Source organism: Gossypium hirsutum, chromosome A05, assembly GCF_007990345.1.
Source record: "Gossypium hirsutum isolate 1008001.06 chromosome A05, Gossypium_hirsutum_v2.1, whole genome shotgun sequence".
In the NCBI taxonomy this organism is placed as follows: domain Eukaryota; kingdom Viridiplantae; phylum Streptophyta; class Magnoliopsida; order Malvales; family Malvaceae; genus Gossypium; species Gossypium hirsutum.
Window position 1 is genome coordinate 28405441 of NC_053428.1, and position 19338 is coordinate 28424778.

The 19338-nt window shown below is 34.1% G+C and overlaps 3 protein-coding genes and 1 non-coding gene across 4 annotated transcripts; 1 reads left to right on the plus strand and 3 right to left on the minus strand.

The window, feature by feature from the left end:
• The first annotated feature begins 5078 nt into the window (after positions 1–5078).
• On the plus strand, positions 5079–10702 carry LOC107957602 (tubulin beta-6 chain-like). Its single transcript, XM_016893143.2, has 3 exons — positions 5079–5674; positions 9113–9382; positions 9480–10702. The coding sequence occupies exons 1-3, from the start codon at positions 5275–5277 to the stop codon at positions 10157–10159; spliced, it is 1350 nt and encodes a 449-aa protein (XP_016748632.1). The 5' UTR covers positions 5079–5274; the 3' UTR covers positions 10160–10702.
• Positions 10588–10682, minus strand: LOC121230180 (small nucleolar RNA R72). Its single transcript, XR_005928129.1, has one exon. It is a non-coding gene; the product is annotated as a small nucleolar RNA R72 (small nucleolar RNA).
• A 1526-nt stretch (positions 10703–12228) lies between the features above and the next one.
• LOC107957601 (nucleolar protein dao-5) lies at positions 12229–14905 on the minus strand. Its single transcript, XM_016893142.2, has 4 exons — positions 14165–14905; positions 13918–14040; positions 13760–13830; positions 12229–12708 (listed from the first exon to the last, which is right to left on the minus strand). Exons 1-4 carry the CDS (start codon positions 14486–14488, stop codon positions 12402–12404), a joined length of 825 nt encoding a protein of 274 aa, XP_016748631.1. The 5' UTR covers positions 14489–14905; the 3' UTR covers positions 12229–12401.
• Positions 14906–16152: 1247 nt separating this feature from the next.
• Positions 16153–18020, minus strand: LOC107943423 (uncharacterized). Its single transcript, XM_041112122.1, has 5 exons — positions 17730–18020; positions 17503–17614; positions 17233–17297; positions 16564–17157; positions 16153–16449 (listed from the first exon to the last, which is right to left on the minus strand). Exons 1-5 carry the CDS (start codon positions 17931–17933, stop codon positions 16330–16332), a joined length of 1095 nt encoding a protein of 364 aa, XP_040968056.1. The 5' UTR covers positions 17934–18020; the 3' UTR covers positions 16153–16329.
• Between the last annotated feature and the right edge of the window lie 1318 nt (positions 18021–19338).

Below are 19338 nucleotides of genomic sequence, written 5' to 3' on the forward strand. Positions count from 1 at the left end.
GTCTCAGAAATTCTCATTCATAATCCACTACGGACATATCTTTCTATTTCAGCATCAAAAACTCTTGCTTCCGGTCTTCCATATATGTCTTTCCCAAATACTTCTTCTGAAATTCCCGTTGAAAGAATTCCTAGTTTACCTGTTCTTCTAGTATATTCTGAATCACTGATTCCCACCATATGTAAGCCTCTTCTTGTAACAGAGAAACAACAAATACTAAACTTTCCTGTAGTGTGCATTCTAATTACTTCAAAATTCTCTTGGTAGTCTCTAACCAATTTTCAGCTATTGTTGAATCAGTTCCCTTTAATCCCAAAAATTCTGTAGCTTCATACTTTCGTAGTTCCTTAATAGGAGCTCGTCAGGTAGCAGGGGTAGAAATAGTAGCAGGCATACTTCCTATCACTCTTTGAAGAGCTTCGGCAATCATTCTAAATATTTTTGTATTATCCCTTCCAGTATTCGGTGGTTGGTTACCTACCGGGCTTACACTTGGGGTTGCAGATTCAAATTTATTTACATCACGTGATTCATCTCTACTGTATATTTCTTAATCGATACCCTCGATACTTTCGTCAGACATCTTTTACTCACTATTAAACAGAGTTAATTTATCAGTATATATATAAATCAGCATCCAATCCCGACTCAAAGTTAATATAATACTAGTATGTACCTTTAGACTCAATTTTGAGCTCGATTTAGTCCTTGAATCGACTAAACCTGAGTAGCTCTGATACCATTAAATGTAACACCCTCTAACCCCAAACGGTCACCAGAATATGGTTATGAGGCATTACCGAACTTATACACTAGCATTTATACAAAACTGAGTCATAAATTTGCATTCCAAATCGAAACTTCTCAAATTACACTATAAATTCCCTAATATGGGTCTATGGGGCCCAATACATGCTTTAGAAGTAATTCATGATTAAACAGGCAACTTTGGAAATTTTTCCTTGAAGATAGGGGCACACGCCCATGTGGCTTGAGACGTGGCCGTGTGGCCAGCCCGTGGGGTTCCCATGGCCGTGGAGCCAGGCTTGCACACATGACCGTGGGAATAGCCCGTGTGACATAAACAGAGAGCCACACGGCCTGAGCACACGCCCATGTGACTTGGCCGTGTGAAAATATAATTTCTGACCATTTTAAAGCTATTTTCACATGCTAAACACAACTAATTCACACCCTAACATTTACTCATAGTTCTTAAATCAAATATCATTCATTATGCCATTCAAACTTAGCAAATATTCATCCATTCACTTCAATACCTCTTAAGGATTATGTACCACAATTCATATCAAAATTATACTACATTATCATACTAGTCAAACTCATGTAAATTTAACTTCCAAAATATGCATATTTCATACCATGCTTCAACAATTTTCATGTTTATTCACTATCATGTACAAAATAACACTTTAACAACCTAGGTACATGCCATTTTACCAAAAGAAAAGTATTCACCACTTTGAGTTCGAGATTGGCTTGGACTGAGTCCTTAGCTTTCTTTCATACTTAGTCCTGCGTACGAAAACATACCGTACGCTGAGTATACACTCAGTGATATTTCTATAAACTAATGCTTAGAACAATAATAAGCCATCTATATGTATTGTAACTCAAAATATTTATTTTCGTAATCTTAATAGCTTAATCTCTGGTCTTCATCTTATAGCTCTTAAATGTAATTAAGTAATTCTTTACATATATTTCATATTATTTGATACCTTTTAATAATCATATAACAGTCACAGTCACATAATTAATAGCAGTCAGTCTTTGTCTTTAGTACTTTCATTTACCCCTATTAACATAACTCGGACCTAAACGGAAACACGAATCCAACCCACACACCGGGGATAATATACAGTGTTTCATCGGCTGAAACAGGAATACACTATAGGGTAACAGTAATAGTAATAGTAATAGTAACAGTAACAATCATAATCAGGTACGAAGTACCTCTTCGAAACGAATCCAGAACAGTCACAGTAGTCGACACATATAGTGTCTTATCGACACACAGCCGGAATATCCCTGAACACTTCAAATCCTATGGCATGCCAATTGTATCCGACTAGCCCGACACTGTTAATAGGGTATTCAAATCCTTTCATTTCAATACAGAAGTAGTAACAGTTTCCATCATATCATTCATTATACATTCTAACTTTTAAAAATAACAATTACATTGTATTAAATCATTAAGCATAGTTTATAGAAATACAAATCGAAATTCTCAGGTTTATTCGATATCCTCGTTCACTTTCTCCTTTCCCTTTTTCGATGACGTTTCCGGTGCTAAGTTGGCTATATAAAATTTAACATTTAAAATTATCAATATATGTTATTTAATAACACACTCTTTAATTTCCATGCAACTTTTACTATATTTCCAAGTTAGTCCTTCCACCATAACCATTCTTTTTCTTCAAAATAAATTCTATATTTTCATTCAATTATCACTTTAAACAAGTTTCAACTCTTCATATTCAATATAAAACATCAATTCTACAATTTAGACAATTTAGTCCCTACTATAACAAAACTTATATCTCTTTTTATTATTTAATCCTTCTCCCACTTCTAACTTGAATTTCTATCATTTTATCTCATAATTTTTCAATTTATACAACTTAATCAATATATAAAAATTCACTATCTTTCTAAATTTCAACATAAATCAAATAGTATTTCTTCCTAGCATTCCATAGACACCAAAATTACAAGAAAAAGGATTAAATTGATTTACCAATCAAACTTGAAATCTTAAAACCTAATTTTCCCTTTTCTTTTTCTTTCCCTTTTTCATTCTTTCTTTCCCTGCTAATCGTTCTTTCTTTCTTTCTTTATGTTTTATTTCTTTTATTTAATCAATATGTTATAATTAAATAATATAATATATTTTACTTTATATTACTATTTACTTATATAATAAGTAAATACATATATATTCATACATTTGTACCAATTAAAATAATACATTTGTATTTATAGTTACCACACACTTGTCATATAGGCTTATTTACTAATTTAATCCCTTGACTTTTCTATAGTTTATAATTAAACTTTCACACTTTATTCAATTTAATCCAAATACTTAATTAACCTTAATTAAGCTAAATTTACTTAATTAAAATCTAATTAACCTCTCACTTAACTTCGTAAATATTTCTAATAAATATTTACGAATCTAATTTTCAAAATCGAAAACCCAAAAACTCACTTTTCCAATGCCCTTAAAATTTGGGTCGTTACAGTGTTACCCTCATAGGATATTTTTAATCTCTTTTGGATAAATCCTCTCTCCGAGTATGATCATATTTTATCTCACGGTAATCATTACATCTTTCTTCACAAAAAGTCAATTACTATCAAATAGTAATTAAATCATTCATCACAAACACAAACAACTTGTGGCCACGTTTACTTTTCATCTATCATGTAATGCTAATAAGAGGATATCATTTACTTATGTATTGGATTATGAATTCAACTATTGTGAATGATGCTACATACTGTAGAAGTCGTATACCCAATGCACCAACTTTCGATTTTATTTGAATTTAGGCTGTTACTTACATCGAAGTATACGAGTTATACATACATAGTTCATCATCCACTCAAGACTAATGTATGACACAATTTAAATGTCACATGTGAATAAACTCGTAAACAAATTTAAGATCTATTCTTCTTGGGTCCAGTCCAATGTATTGTTAGTCCAACCAATCACATCTATATCTCTATATTCTGAGAGTTGTTCGCTTCGATGCCCAAGACAAGGCATCTTTCCAATTGGACTTGATATGTGGCAAATTAGCCTTTCAATCGGTTTACTCATTTTTGATTATACTAAGGACATGTTTAGGTTTGTCTACTAATATAAGTTATCTTTCTAGATTACAATCTGACCATGTAATATCGCTTAGTGGTAGTTTAAACATTAAAAAACTAATGAGCTAATATTTGCTTCTATTTTGCTTTACAGGCAAAAACCTTATTAGGACATTATACAGAGAATATTAATGTAATTCATGAATAATTTTATTAACTAATCTATTTAAAAAATTACAAATTTACAAACGAATAAACTATACTTAGGGCACAAAATCCAACAGTTTCCACACTCATGCGCGTGTGATAAGATTTCTAATATTTCGTAAAATAACTTTATTATGTTTTCTACTTTTAACATATAATTAAGATTTAACTTTCTAATGTTTTCTTATATTATATTTAGTAAAATAATTTTTAATTCAACTTTTAACATATAATTAAGATTTTAAAATATATATATTTTTTATTTTTTGATAAATTAATATATTATATAATATTATTTAAAAGTTCATGACAGAGACAACATTTCGAGATAAAGAATAAAAAATTTAAATAAAATAAAATTTAAAATTTAGTCATTATACTTTTATTTTTAAAAACTTAATTTCTTTACTTTTTCAACTTTTAAAATTTTGGTCCAATTGTTAATTATTTTAAATTATTTTGTTAAATTTATGTTCACTTTTGTTGTAACTTCTTTAGACTTAAACATGTGCCAACATGACAAGTTAAATGAGAAGTGCCCATGGCCAGCTCTCCAATTCCATTTGGGCGCCTTTGTGACTAGCCGTCTTGGATCCTTTGATCATAGCATGGGACCTAAACCACTCGCTCCCTCCTGGAGGACCTAAACCACCTATATCTAGGAAATGTCCACTCGTTTGGCAAGTATCTTTGACAGGTATTAGAGTTAGGGCTTGAAAAAAACCGCCCACCCCACACAATTGCAATTTAATTGTAGAAAGGTCGGTACATATGGTTGCAACTTGCTTTCCATATATGTCAAATAAAAATGTTGTGTATTTATTTTCAGGTACTTAGATTAATCCCATCATTTTCGTTTAACTACACTTAATTAATAAAAGTACTTGGATTAAGCTATTGCACCATCAATATCCAACTCTCAAAATGATTAATAATAGAAAATTCGAAACAAGCGGTGAACTAGAAAACTCGAAAATCACAAAATGGCGCGTCACGGTTCGAGTAACAGACTCTCGTATCCTGCTCACCCTTCAACCCTTTGCTCATGACTCATGACAGACAATCCTTCTCTCACCTCTATATTTACTACCCATTCTCCTCCCCTCCCTTTTGCCAAAACAAACCCCCCCCAAAAAAAACAAAGAAGCCTCTAAATCCCTCCCTCTCTCCTTCTTTCTCTGTTCCTAAATTTCCATCTCAACCAAACTCAAAACCATGAGAGAAATCCTTCATTTTCAAGGAGGCCAATATGGGAACCAAATCGGCTCTAAGTTTTGGGAAGTTATCTGCCATGAGCATGGCGTCGATCCTATGGGAAGGTACCAAGGAGATGGATCGTCTGATCTTCAACTGGAACGTATCAATGTGTATCACAATGTGGCTTACGGTGGAAGGTACGTCCCTCGTGCGGTTCTCATGGATCTAGAACCCGGTACCATGGATAGTATTAGATCCAGTCCTTATGGCCAGATCTTTAGACCTGATAATTTCATCTTTGGACAATCCGGTGCCGGCAACAACTGGGCCAAAGGTCATTACACTGAAGGAGCCGAGTTGATTGACGCTGTTCTTGATGTTGTTCGTAAAGAGGCAGAGAATTGTGATTGCGTGCAAGGTAATACATATATATTTGTCTTCGAAATCTATATTTGGCTAAATCTGCATGGATTTTTCGTGGACTTGGTTCTATTAATATGGCATTTCACTTTTACCTTAAAATTTGAAACTCTTATCCGTTTTGAGTTACCATATCACTTTCATGATAAAGATATACAATTGCTTTTGATTTTTTTTCTTTTAATTTTTCCAGCTTTTGACGATGACCACATTGAGAGGAAATAATCATTTTGACCTATCAAAATGAACTCTCTTGAATACAATTAACTGTGCAACTGATATGGAAGGATTGATTCTTTCGTCATTGTCTACCCTTTCAGCTTTAGTTGGATAGTGGTAGCTATTTACATTTTGTTCTAAATAGTAAACATATTTTATCGACGAGATTGAACTATGATTGGTAAGGCTATTTTTTGTCTGGTCTGAACCTCTGAAGGCAAAAAAGGGTATGGGTTTTTATCTACCTTCTATATATATAAAATATTATCTATATAAGCTGATCTGTGTTTCTATATGATTTATTTCTTATCGTGATTGTGATTGCCCCATCTATTTATCATTTTGTCCTTTTTCGTAACCACAATCTTCTTTTTTGGTAATAAAAGAGTGGTTAACAAATCAAACTAAATTGAAGCTCTTAACGTATTCTGGGCATCATTTTGAGCAAGGACCATGAGCTTGGAATCGGATGCTCAAAACAATGAACAACTCCATCTTGAACAGACCCAATCTTTGCCATAAAATCAGCCACTTTGTTTGCTTCTCTCGAAATCTTAGCAAATTGGACTTCCCAATCCCAACAGCAAATTTCCTGGATATTCCTAACAAGGCCTGTTGAGTGTTGGTCCGTACACAAGTCGATTAACATCCGAACCATCATCTCGTTATCGCTCTCAACGATGACCTTTTTGTAACCCGTTTGCTAAGCTAAACACAAACAATCCCATATTGCTTATAATTCAACTTGTAAAACTGAACCAGTCCCCATAAATCTGTTTTAACCAAGCAGCCAATTACCAGATTCATCTCGCAGAATTCCGCCCGCAGCCGCCCAAGGATTAGTCGTCGCAACTGCCCCATCCACATTAAGCTTACCCCAACCCGCTGGAGGAGAAATCCAGGTATTGACAGGGCTGCTATCCGTTCTCTGAAGAGAACCCGAAAGTTAACTGTGTGCAACATGCTTAGCCCAAAACCAGCATTGTCTAACAAGATCCTCAGCACTGCACGATTCCTCCTTCAAAATAATCATACAATGTTTTTTTCCAAATTTGCCAACAAGTTATGGAGAAGATAAAGCACCATGGGACGGACTCATTGCGCCAACCGAATCTGTCATAGATGCCATCCATTAACCATTGGGATAAATCTGAAGAGTAGAAAACGGACGAGCCTAATGTAGGGACCAACTTTGGCCATATTGATTGGCGACATGGCAGTCTCGTAAAGCATGCGAAACAGTTTCCTGATCCGCTCCACAAAGTTGACAAGAAGTAAACAATGTAAGATGGCGTCTCCAGCACTCATAATTACAGAACAAATGATTTTTCATTGCAAGCCAGAAGAAACTCCTAACCCGTTGCGTGACATGTAGCTTCCAAATCTTTTTCCAAACATTATCCTTGGGATCAAATGTGACTGTGACGGCACATTATATGCATTGGCAACAGAAAAGGGTTGTTGATTAGAACCTTGCCACACAAATTTATCTTCACCCTAGCTTCGCATGGGGAGGCATAGATGCGATCCGCACCAAAGCAAAACAATCAATTAAATGAGCAAATGCATCTCGCCTCCAAATCTCATTCCCATTCACCATATCAGCCTCCCTAGCATCATCCAAATCAATACTAGTCACAATTAAATGGTCTTTAAGCGGCCCTAAGTCCGAAATCCATTCATCCGTCCAAAATTTCGCTTTCTTATCATTGCCAACAGACCACCCAATGTGTTGTTTAAAAGAGTTCCAAATGTTCACAAGGGATCTCCATAAAAAAGAACAATTGGATCTTGCTAGCAAAGTTGGACAAGCTTACTCCTCAAGATCCTAACCCAATAGGCATCCGGCTTTGTCACCATACCAAGCCCCGACTTAAATAAAAAAAATAATTATTTTGAACCTCTAAATTCCTGATCCCTAGCCCTCCATTTTCAATTGGTTGGCAACAAGTTTTTCAATTGACAAGTGCAATCTTCTTCTCACCATTTCTTGGCCCCCAAACAAAATTCCTTGCAATTGTCTCAATTTTCTTGCAGACCCCGACAGGAATAGGAGCATAAAAAAATTAGGAATCGTTAATAAAACAGATTTAGCATGCGCATTATACCCAAGGTGTTCCTGGATTTTGTCAATAACAAACTGAAAAGTCTCTTGGTCACCCTCGATGAAAAAGAGGCATTCCCAAGTAGCTTCCCGAATCAGAAGCAAATCCCATGATACGACAAATAGAATCCGCACTAGATTCAGAAACATTAGTCGAGAAGAAGACTCTACTCTAGTCTTGTTTGCATTCACTTTGTGGCCTGAAAAGGAGCAGAAATAATTTAGCACATCAATAACTATTTTCGCTTAAAAATCATCTGCTTCACAAAAGGGAACTAAATCATCCGCGAAAAATAAGTGCATCCCTACTAAGTCAAATTGGTTTCCAAGCTCCTCGCATCACAGAAGCATCAAAACTTTGCCCTAACCTCTTCATCACTAGCACAAAAAGATAGGAGACAATGAGTCTCTTGTCGAATCCCTTATGTGTGCTTAAATTCATCAGAAAAGGAGCCGTTCCACAGGATTTGCATGAAAAAAGTAGATACACACTCATAATCACCTTTTAATGCATTTGGCGGAGCCTTGATGGCCCTTAATTGCCACTCTTACCAGCTCATCATCATATGAATGATGTCTTCACAGTATTATGTGTTGGCCACATTTTAATATCTGAATCTTGAAGGAAAATGAAAGATGTTAAATGAACAAGGAGAATAATGATTATTTTATCTGTCTAAGAATAATTCACATGGTAAATTACAGCGCCCATTCGAGTATCAGATTTATATTTTACCCAAAAGTTGAAGAATAGTAAGTATAAACCTATTATAAAAAAAAAGGGACTATTTCATTAGGTATCACGATGTGGGATACAAAGATCATGGCTCACTTCGTACATGTAAGGTATCTCGGGTGTTGCGAGAACTTTTCCATCCAGATTCCGAGTGATTAGCTGTTTGGTTCGTGGTATTAGTAAATTATAAAGCATGCATGATAATCTTATTATTCAAATTGAGTTCTTTTGCTAGTATGAAAGGGTTACTTTGAAAAAAATCCTTGAGTTGAACTGTTGCCAACTTAGCAATAAAGTCTTACCGGCAAGTAAACTATGGTTATTTTCATTTTGAATTGACTGATGATGCTCACTCCTTCATGTTACTTATGAACCAGGCTTCCAGGTATGCCATTCACTTGGGGGAGGCACAGGTTCCGGGATGGGAACTCTCCTGATATCAAAAATCAGAGAAGAATATCCAGATAGGATGATGATGACATTCTCTGTTTTCCCTTCACCTAAAGTCTCTGACACAGTTGTGGAGCCTTATAATGCCACCCTCTCTGTGCACCAGTTGGTAGAGAATGCTGATGAATGCATGGTCCTTGACAATGAGGCACTTTATGATATTTGCTTCAGGACCCTAAAGCTCACCACTCCAAGCTGTGAGTGATATAATCTTTTCATTTTGATGGAAAGTTTGCTATATAGTGTTAAAACAATTTACAACTCTGACCCTAACACTACACTTGTAATTTGCAGTTGGAGATCTGAACCACTTAATTTCTGCAACAATGAGCGGTCTAACATGCTGCCTATGGTTCCCTGGACAGTTGAACTCTGATCTCCGAAAGTTGGCTGTGAACTTAATCCCATTCCCACGTCTGCACTTCTTTATGGTTGGGTTCGCACCACTTACATCCCGTGGTTCCCAGCAGTACTTTTCTCTCACTGTCCCGGAGCTGACTCAACAGATGTGGGATGCAAAGAGCATGATGTGTGCCGCTGACCCTCGCCATGGTCGCTACCTGACAGCTTCAGCTATGTTCCGGGGCAAGATAAGCACCAAAGAAGTTGACGAACAAATGACCAATGTCCAGAACAAGAATTCATCGTACTTTGTAGAGTGGATTCCCAACAACGTTAAGTCCAGTGTTTGTGACATTCCACCAAATGGTCTGAAGATGTCATCCACATTTGTCGGAAACTCGACATCGATCCAGGAAATGTTCAGAAGGGTAAGCGAGCAATTCACGGCAATGTTCCGTCGCAAGGCCTTCTTGCATTGGTATACTGGTGAGGGAATGGATGAGATGGAATTTACAGAAGCAGAGAGCAACATGAATGACTTGGTGGCAGAGTATCAGCAATACCAAGATGCAACTGTGGAGGATGAGGGTGAATACGAGGAGGAGGGTCTTGAGGAGAACTACGAGTCATAAACTGTGTGGCCAATCACGTTTAAACCAAATGAGAATTGCAACCTTTACCTGCCTATGTACCTACTATTGTGTGGCTACTGCTGTTTGTTCAGTTCTCTGCTCTGCACTTGTATTTCCTAAGTTAATATTGTTTGCTTAATGATTTCTGGTTTACTTACAGCCCTCAAGCTGAATTTATTGATTCTTCTTAAAATACTACAAATTTTCAGAAAAGAAAGAAAAGAACAGCCATTTAGCATACATACATACATACATACATACATAGAAACAGCTGTCGGTTGAAAGAGAGACAATATGACATACACAGTGAGGAACAAAATGGAATGAAATTTATCATCATCTACAACGACAAACTAATAGAATCCCCAAAAAATTAGGAAATAGCCATTCATCATTATAATCAATTAATAATATATAATTAGAGGCGTCCGCATCAGAGTCATGGAAGTATGAGGTTCAAACATCGCTCGCATTAAAGTATCGGCGAGCTTCTCATACCCAAAATGATTCTCATCATTTGCATGCCTGTCTGGTCTATTATATTATAAAAATAATCAGAAATAAATGAACCAACTCAACCTCCATTGGAAATAGCATAAAAAGAAAAAGAAAATAGTATTACTGTTGTCGGAGTGTGGCAAGTTGCAGCGGCAAGTAGGAGAAGGATGTAGGCGGATTGAGATTATCAAAGTTTATATACCCAAGAAAGGTTCCCTAGGGTTGCTGGGAGAGTTTAACTTAACCAGGTCTAAACCCTGGAGCAGAACTAAGGTTAAATAAATGAACGCACAAGATTTCCTCTCTGCAGATTGGGAGTTTATGGGTTGAATGATAGATGGACAAGTACTTAAATGCTTTAGAGTGTCATCACGTGACATTCATCCTCGTTTGATTTCATAACCCCTCTCGCTCCATATGAAATCCAGCAGCCAAGGATGCTAACTCAGCTTAAACCCATATTCTCTAACTCACTAAAAAACTATTTAAGGTGATGAAACAAGCAAGAAAAGAAAAATATCGATTACCCAATGAATAGGTCAAATTTAAATTTATCTACAAGATAGAGATTTAAACAAATTTAAACTCCCTGTTATCTATATCCTTTAGAATTAAATTTTATAAAAATATTTATCGGTTCACTAGAATTCAAATAAATAAGTTTTTTTTTTTTAATTTATAAAAATTGTCTTATTTTCTTTGATGAATGCTTTGGGCTATTATGTATGCCTTGACCATAGGTCTCTGTGCGTGGGCAGTGACACTAGTGCATACCCTAGAGTTTTGAGGTTAGAAAACGAATTTTTATCTTTTTAGTCAAGTGCTATGTCCAAATAAAATGAAATGCTCCTTATGCTTACCAAACTGTTGTTACCTTATAGTATCTTATGATCACATTGAATCTCAATTTAAAGTCAAATCTTGGAACTCTTAAAAGTGAACAAAATTCTCTCGTTACTATATTCTTTTTTCATCTGCGATTTCACACTGAAAACTTTGCTTAAAAGATATTAAATGTCTTACTTCTTGACTCAAGAAGCATAGACTTACAAAGTTTGATACTATTGTTCTGTTAGATATTTAGATCAAACATGGTTTTCGAGAGCCACTCCACCAAACTTGTACGGTCTTGTAATAAAATGCTACGGTGGCGCCATAGCCTTATATTTATATGGCTGTTCCTGGAAAAAAATATATATATACTCTTCACAAGCAACCATAGGGTATCTAATCTCTCTTCAAGTTTACCAATTAATAGTAGAAGGCTTTGGATAATGGCTGATTTGATCTTCTTCCTCTTAGCCTTGTACTGGAGAACTAGCCAAAGATTAGCAACTTCTTTATCTGAATCGTTGACCCATTTTTTTTAATGCTTGCTGTTTCACTAGTTTCACAGCCATAATGCAGGTTTTCTTGTTGTTAACGAATAAGGATTAATCTGTCCTCAGACAACTTCCATTGGAGTCAAAGTGTCAGTGTCATTCATGGGTTAATCTGTCCTCAGACAACTTCCTTTGGGGTGTAAGAACATAGTTCTCCATTCAGCAGAAACAAATATAGCAGATTAAGGAGATTTTGAACACGTCCAGTCTTCCATTGAATGTTTCACTAAACAATGCAATGATCATTTAAGATCAGTTCAATCAGGCCGGGATTCAATTAGTATTGGTACAACTAATCAAATGAGTTAAAAAGTACTACAACAGAACAAACTAGAAACAATCAGTTATGGTGGAAATCAAAATTAGTTTGCTTTCTGTTTCTTCATTCTACTGACCAAAGTATTCTCAAAATCATCATCAGAGCTTTCGCTTTCTTCGGCCTTGCGTTTCTTAGTCTGCTTTGGGGCAACCTTGGAATCTGTTTTCTTTTTATTCGAAGAACCCGGGGAGACCATAGGAGTTCTCTTAACGGTGACGGATCCTGTACTACTCTTTACAGCTGAACCAGGTTTCATTGGGGAACTCAGCTTTTGCTGCTTAATCTTCTTCTGTTTCTTTTCAAAGACTTTCTTTGCTTCTGCTAAGGGGAGCAAACCAGACTCCATCATCCTGCAATCACATATCGGAGCATCCTTCTCAGTGAATGCATTCAACAAAATATAGTAAAGAGAATATATGTTCTCCAAGATGAATGAAAAAGTTATGCAAAGGATTTTTTTCTTTTCATTTCTGTGTGTAAAATCAGTTTAATCAATCGTGCACTATATTGATATGAGTTGATCGAATGGAATGGGTATAAAGAGATGACACTGATCACAAGAACCAAATAAATGAGACAAAAATATTCATCATCAATGTAGCAACATATTGCAGTATCATTCTTCCATCCGAGAAGAAGAAAAGTCTAAATGTAGCAACATATCGAATTGAAGAGCAAAATATTGAGGTACGAATCAGCAGATTATGACACTCAGCAAGAGATTCTGAAGAAAGCTTTCTTGCATTGTACAAAGAAGGATCACAGACCATTTGGCACAATATTAGCTGTTTCAGTTTCAGATGCACAATCAATTTTCTTTCAGATTGATGAGTTCATTGCAACAAAGTAATATATTTAGGGCAAGGCTTGCCCCATTGCGGGAATTAAAGAGGAAGGATAAGAAAAATTCTGCCTATTACAGAAGAAAATTCGTCACTTGGGACTTGAGAGACAGAAATAGGAATTACAAAAGAAAACGAAAAACTATCAATAGAACCAAAACCTAAAGATACACACTTTAAGTTGCATCAACTATCTGGGCAAATTTTTGCATTACTTCTATGAATAAACCCGACCAACCGAGGGAAATATAGTAACCCAAATGACAACCTTGACACCCCAAATCCGGTCAAGATTTTGTTTATTCACCATTCTTAATTGCACCAGTCTTTGTTAAGGCAAAGCTATCACAGCATTCAAGCACATACTGCCCCCAAGGAAAGTAGCAGACACAGCTTTCAGTTCTCAAATTAATGAGATCACAGCACAAACAGTCGATAAAATGACTTCTAAGCATCCACAATCCTTATATTGCATACATTACAGAACTACAACACGCCACAGATATGAACTACATTATCCAAAAAAAATTAATGCAGGAATTGGGGAATTATGTCTTACCAGAATTGTGCCATTTCACTATGGGGAATTTGCTGGTACATTGTTTCATAAAATATCCGCAGTGGATCCCTCTGAAATTCAACAGTGAAAACAATGATAAATTACTCAAAAAGTAGGAAAATAAATCCCCCCCAAAAAAAAAGCTTAAGTCCAGGTACCTCCTCAGGAGGATCCCTCTTCTGACCAGGCAAATCATAAACCTTCTTCTCCCGCTTCACTTCCTTCCCAGCAGCCGCTTTCTTTTCTTCCCCCTTTTTCTTCTTTTTCTTCATTTCCCTTTCCTTCAAAAATTTATAGCGGAAACAAAAATACCAAACACATTATCTTTTTCTTTTTCCCTGCAAATACCGAACAGAACAGAAGTCCTTTTTGACAAAGAGAAAGCACAAAAGGAATTCCAAAAACCTTATCTGCTTTAGTAGCGGAGCTCCTTTTGGAGATGGGTTTTTCTTCTTCATCGTCGCTCTCTTCCTTCTTGGGCTTGCTCGCTTTAGTAGTGGAGCTCCTTTTAGAGATGGGTTTTTCGTCTTCATCATCAGTCTCTACGGGCTCTTCTTTCTTCACTTTGGCTTCTTTGGGACGCGATTTCGAGTTAGAAACAGCAGCATTGTTGCTATTACTCGAGGGTTTCTTCTTACGATTCTCCGCCATCGAACTCAAGCTTTTGAGGTCCTCATTATCCTCTTCGGGTTCCTCCTTTTTCACTGACCTCGAGTCCTCAGACGGCATGCTTAATCTTCAAGAGAACAAACAAGTTTCTGCCTTTCTGCCCCCAAAGAAAATATACAGAAAAGGGATTGGGATTTTCCAACTGTTTCGGCGCAGAATAAATGTAAAAAAATCCTTCCGAGCTGCTGCTGCTCGGGTTTTTAGCTTGTGACAATCAGAAAATGGTTGAAGACGGGCCCTCCAAGCCCTAACCAACCACACGTTACGGGACCTAACGGCATCGTTTAAATGTCCATGACCCAAAACACAAAGTTGGCTACTTTTCTTTCTCTTCACCAAATTTAAAACCAAAGATAATGTAGGAAAACCCGCCTTCTTTAAATTTGCACGGAAAGAATAAATTATATTTTCTCTCTCTATATCTTCTTCAGAAAAACATATGTTTTCAACTACACCTCATCATCCCCGTCTTCACTTTGGGCACCTTCGATCTAAAATTTTAGGTATATCTTTTTTAGTTTCGGGAGCTTAAATTTTTTATCAACCATAATTCAAATAAAATATGCTAAATTTCAATCCTAATCCCTTCATATTAAAGTTTTTATATTATTTTTATATTAAAATAAATTTAAAAATATAATATATTGAAAACATTAAAATAAATATTTTCTAATAAATTAAAAATATATTAAAAAATTATATACTTAAATAATGTTAAAATAGTTGCAACTTAATAAATAAATGTCTCTAAAATAGTAGCAAAAATAATAACAAAATAATAACAACAAAATAGTAATAATATAATAACAAAATGGTAGCAAAATAACATCAGTAGTGAAAAAATTAGACAAATTCTAGCAGAGTCAAACCCGAACAAAAAAAATTTCTTACTTGAGACCCAATCCATTTTAAAAAAATATTTTACATAAATTCTTTCGCTTTTTAAACGAGGCTTATGATGAGGTTTATTTTCAAACCTTAATGATAATTAGTTCAAAAGAAATAATTGGTTAATTATAAGGTTTGGTCATTCAGTTAAACTTTTATTATTATTATTATTATTATTATTATTAAGGATAAATAAAAAACAACAAATCACTTCTATGGCCATTCAAAAGGTTTAAATAATCAAGCAGGAAAATGCTTTTAATTTTATGTTTAATATTTACACATTTTATTAATTTGATCCTAATTTTAAAAAATAAATATTTTTAAAAATTTAAAAAATTAAAAAGTTATTAATTTCTCCTAAATTTCTAGAATCAAAATCGATTTGATAGAATGTGTAAAAATTAAACACTAAATTTATTATTATACTAATTAAAGTCGTTATTAATTTTCCTTAATTTACTTCGAAATTAACAATGACTAAATTACTCCATTTTTCTGAAAGAATCAATTTACTCAACATCAAAACTTCACAAATTTTGATAGGCTCTCTAAATTATCTTCTCATCACCTTTTTTTTTTTTACCTAAAATGAAAAATACATTCACTTTTTGTGTTAATCACTTACTTGCTTTTCACATTATTGGACGAGTAATACAGTTAACTCTTCCAATAACAGTACTATTTATCTGTTCAGATTTTACCTGTTATATTATAGCACGAGACTGATATAAAGGATTAATTGTATGAGCATAATAGCATCCACCACTTATAAAAGGAAAACACATCCAGATTGATATAAGAGGATACAAACATATAACATATCCAGATTGATATAAGAGGATACAAACATATGCAGATTCATTAATAATTAGCCTTGTTGACACACTTTTTTTTTCGTTCATAAAAATACACAAAACACTTGCTCCAGGGTATGGAACTAATACATATTGCACAAACTACTTAAGACAGACGTTGATGGAAAAGCAAGAAACGAAAATGATGGTGCAGAGTCATCTTGTCTTGGGAGAGGAGGTTTTCAATCTGGGAACTTTAAATGTAGAAGTGAACAATTTTGGAGTTTCAGATATGGGTTTAGCATCTTCCTTTTTTCTCTTCGAGCTTCTACTTCCCTGAACGACAATAAGAAGTTAACATTTGATTAGACAATGAATCTTTCATGCTATTAACATATATAGATGTCATAACAGAACATGTTCTGCCTGCAAACTAACATAAAGAAGTACCTTTTCATTCTCCTTCTGAAGATCAGGAACATGAGAAGCAGAATTTTCTTTCTTCACAGTAATGTTACATGGATCCCTGCCACTGTTCTTACCGCTCATGACATAAGTTCTTCCGCCTGCTGCGCAACGTTTTATTACAGGTGTACAAGAAGCACTTCTCGACTTCCTTAACGATTCTACTTCCCCAGAAGTTATAGAAACTTGTTGGAATCTACTAGCATCAGCCTTTTTCCGAGACAGTTCCGCTTTTAATCTCTCGATTATTTCATCCTTTTCAGCATTGGATGACCTGAGCTCCCCCATACCGGACATAAGTGCCTCAATTCTCTTGTTAGCCTTGTCTAGTTCAGACTGCTTGGTGTTTAATTTATCAGTGTACTGACTTTCCAGAACATTAAACTGATTCCATGCAAATTTATTCTCTGCCACAAGTGCAGTGACTTGACAACTCTTTTCCGAAACAAGATTTTTGTATTGAAGCTGCAGCCTTCGTATATCGTCTTCCAACGCCTCCAAAGTAACAGACTTGGAGCCACTACGCTTGCGTCCCGACGTCCCTTTTTTGGTTTCTATGGGGGCCCTTTGAGAAATATCCTGAAAATTATTAAAAAGCTTAGAAACTGTACAATGGATATGATTATGCAAAGAAGAAAAGCCATGGGAACATACTTTTGAATTTTTACCGAGGATATCAAACCAGATTCTGAAATCAGTCAGTTCATCCTCCGCTTCCTCTGTAGTAAGCCAATTTAAAAAAAAAATCTACAAACATCAGACCATAACTAAATTACCAAAAAAAAAAAGAGCATAAAATCAAAACATGAATCTAATTCAACATAAAAGAATTCGAAACCAAATTTAACAACCACCATTACATCACAAGTTTGTTTCTTCCCTAGTGAATTTGACCAAAATATTAAGACGAAAAAGAGCAGGTACCTAATTTCATTTTGCAAAGATAAGCTTCTCTGTGCTTCAATCCTACCATCATATCGGCTTTTGTAGCCTCAAGCACACGTGCCATCTCTTCCGATTCCAAATCACTTTTCATCTAAACACCAAAATATAACCAAGATCTCCAATATGAACCCTCCGATTAGGGGAGCAAAAAAAACCCTGAATTTACAAAAAAAAAAGGGTCAAAACCCTAGATTTAGAATTCATACCTGAGAAATGTGATCTTCGTAGAGTCGAACATCAGAGACCCAGCGTTCATATTGCATTTTGATCCGATCTTCGAGAATCTTTCTTTCTTTACTGAGAGTTTCAAGCTGTTGTTGCTGGGTTTTAAGCATCTTAACTAAACCCTCAAAGATTTTGTCCCACTTTTGACGCTCTGACGAGTCTTGAGACCGCGTTTTCGCCCCCATTGTGGCCTTCTTGATAGCAGAATTACCAGAAGATGAAGATAAAGAAAATGATAGTGAGAAAATTCCAATGTTGCAATTTGAAAAGGGACTTCAACGGTCTGATTTTTAGTGTATTTTAAAGCAAAAGGATAGGGGGTAATACTAACGTACGCACCTGACGTACTAATACCTTTTCGCTTTTTGGGCTCTCACTTGGGTTCTGAACTGAAACGCTTAGCCCATCATAAACACTTGATTTAATTAGAAAAATAAATAAATCACATTTAGTGTAAATACATTTAATTAGAAAATTTCGAAAACCCGTTTAATATTTATTTATCAAACAAATTTTAAATAAAATAATTATATCCTTATTATTTATATATTTATTTTCTATTAATTTTATTCATTTCTCTATCTTAAATAACAAAATAATGAAAATTTAATTATGCATTGAAGTATTACAAAATTGAATATATTTGAATTGTTTCATAAAAAATATATTTTACTTTAATTAAAATTAAATAATTCATATTTATAGTTAATTTTGTTAAATATTAATTTTTTTGATGAATTCATTAAATTAATTTAATATAAATTAATTAGTATTATTATTTAGAAGGTTTTAATGGAAAATAAATTGATTAAAATATAAAAGGAAAAATAAAGGAACAATAAATTCATCTTTTTATAATCAAAATTAAATATTTTACATGTATTTGCGTAAAATTTATTAAAAATGAAATAAAAAGTAAAAACAAAGAATAAATAAAATATATTTATCACTGGTAACAACTTTTTAAAAATATACTTGGAACAAGTGAAGACATAATTTTAAATTAAGAAATATTAATTATTATAAAATTATCAATAATATTTGAAAACATTTAACCCAATAATAAATTTTAAAATTAAATTATTGTATGTGGGAAAATTTACCCAAATAATATGGAAAAGATATTTTTTTTATTGAAATGATATGGTGCTATTAACTAATGTGATTATTTTTCATTTAAAAAAGTTAAAATATGTTACAAGTCCCTTTATTCTTTGTATATCTAAAATTTAGTCATTTATTTTTATTTTCAAAAATTTAATTTTATATTTTTTAAATTTTAAAATCCCAGTCCAATGATTCTGAAATAAACAAATAATAACTTTGGTAACCGTGCAACAAGAAAAACAATGTTGCAATGAGATTGATTTAATAGAAAAATTTTAACAATGTTAACAATTGAACTTATATTTTTAAATTTGAAAAGCGAATGATTTAATTCCTTAAAATAGAAGTAAAGGGATTAAAATTCAAATATATGAAAATAACAAGGACTGGAAGCAATTTTAACCAAAAAATAACTAATGGTTTTATTTAATTATTATTCTAAAAAAAGTATTTATTAATTATTTTGACATTAATTTAATTTAA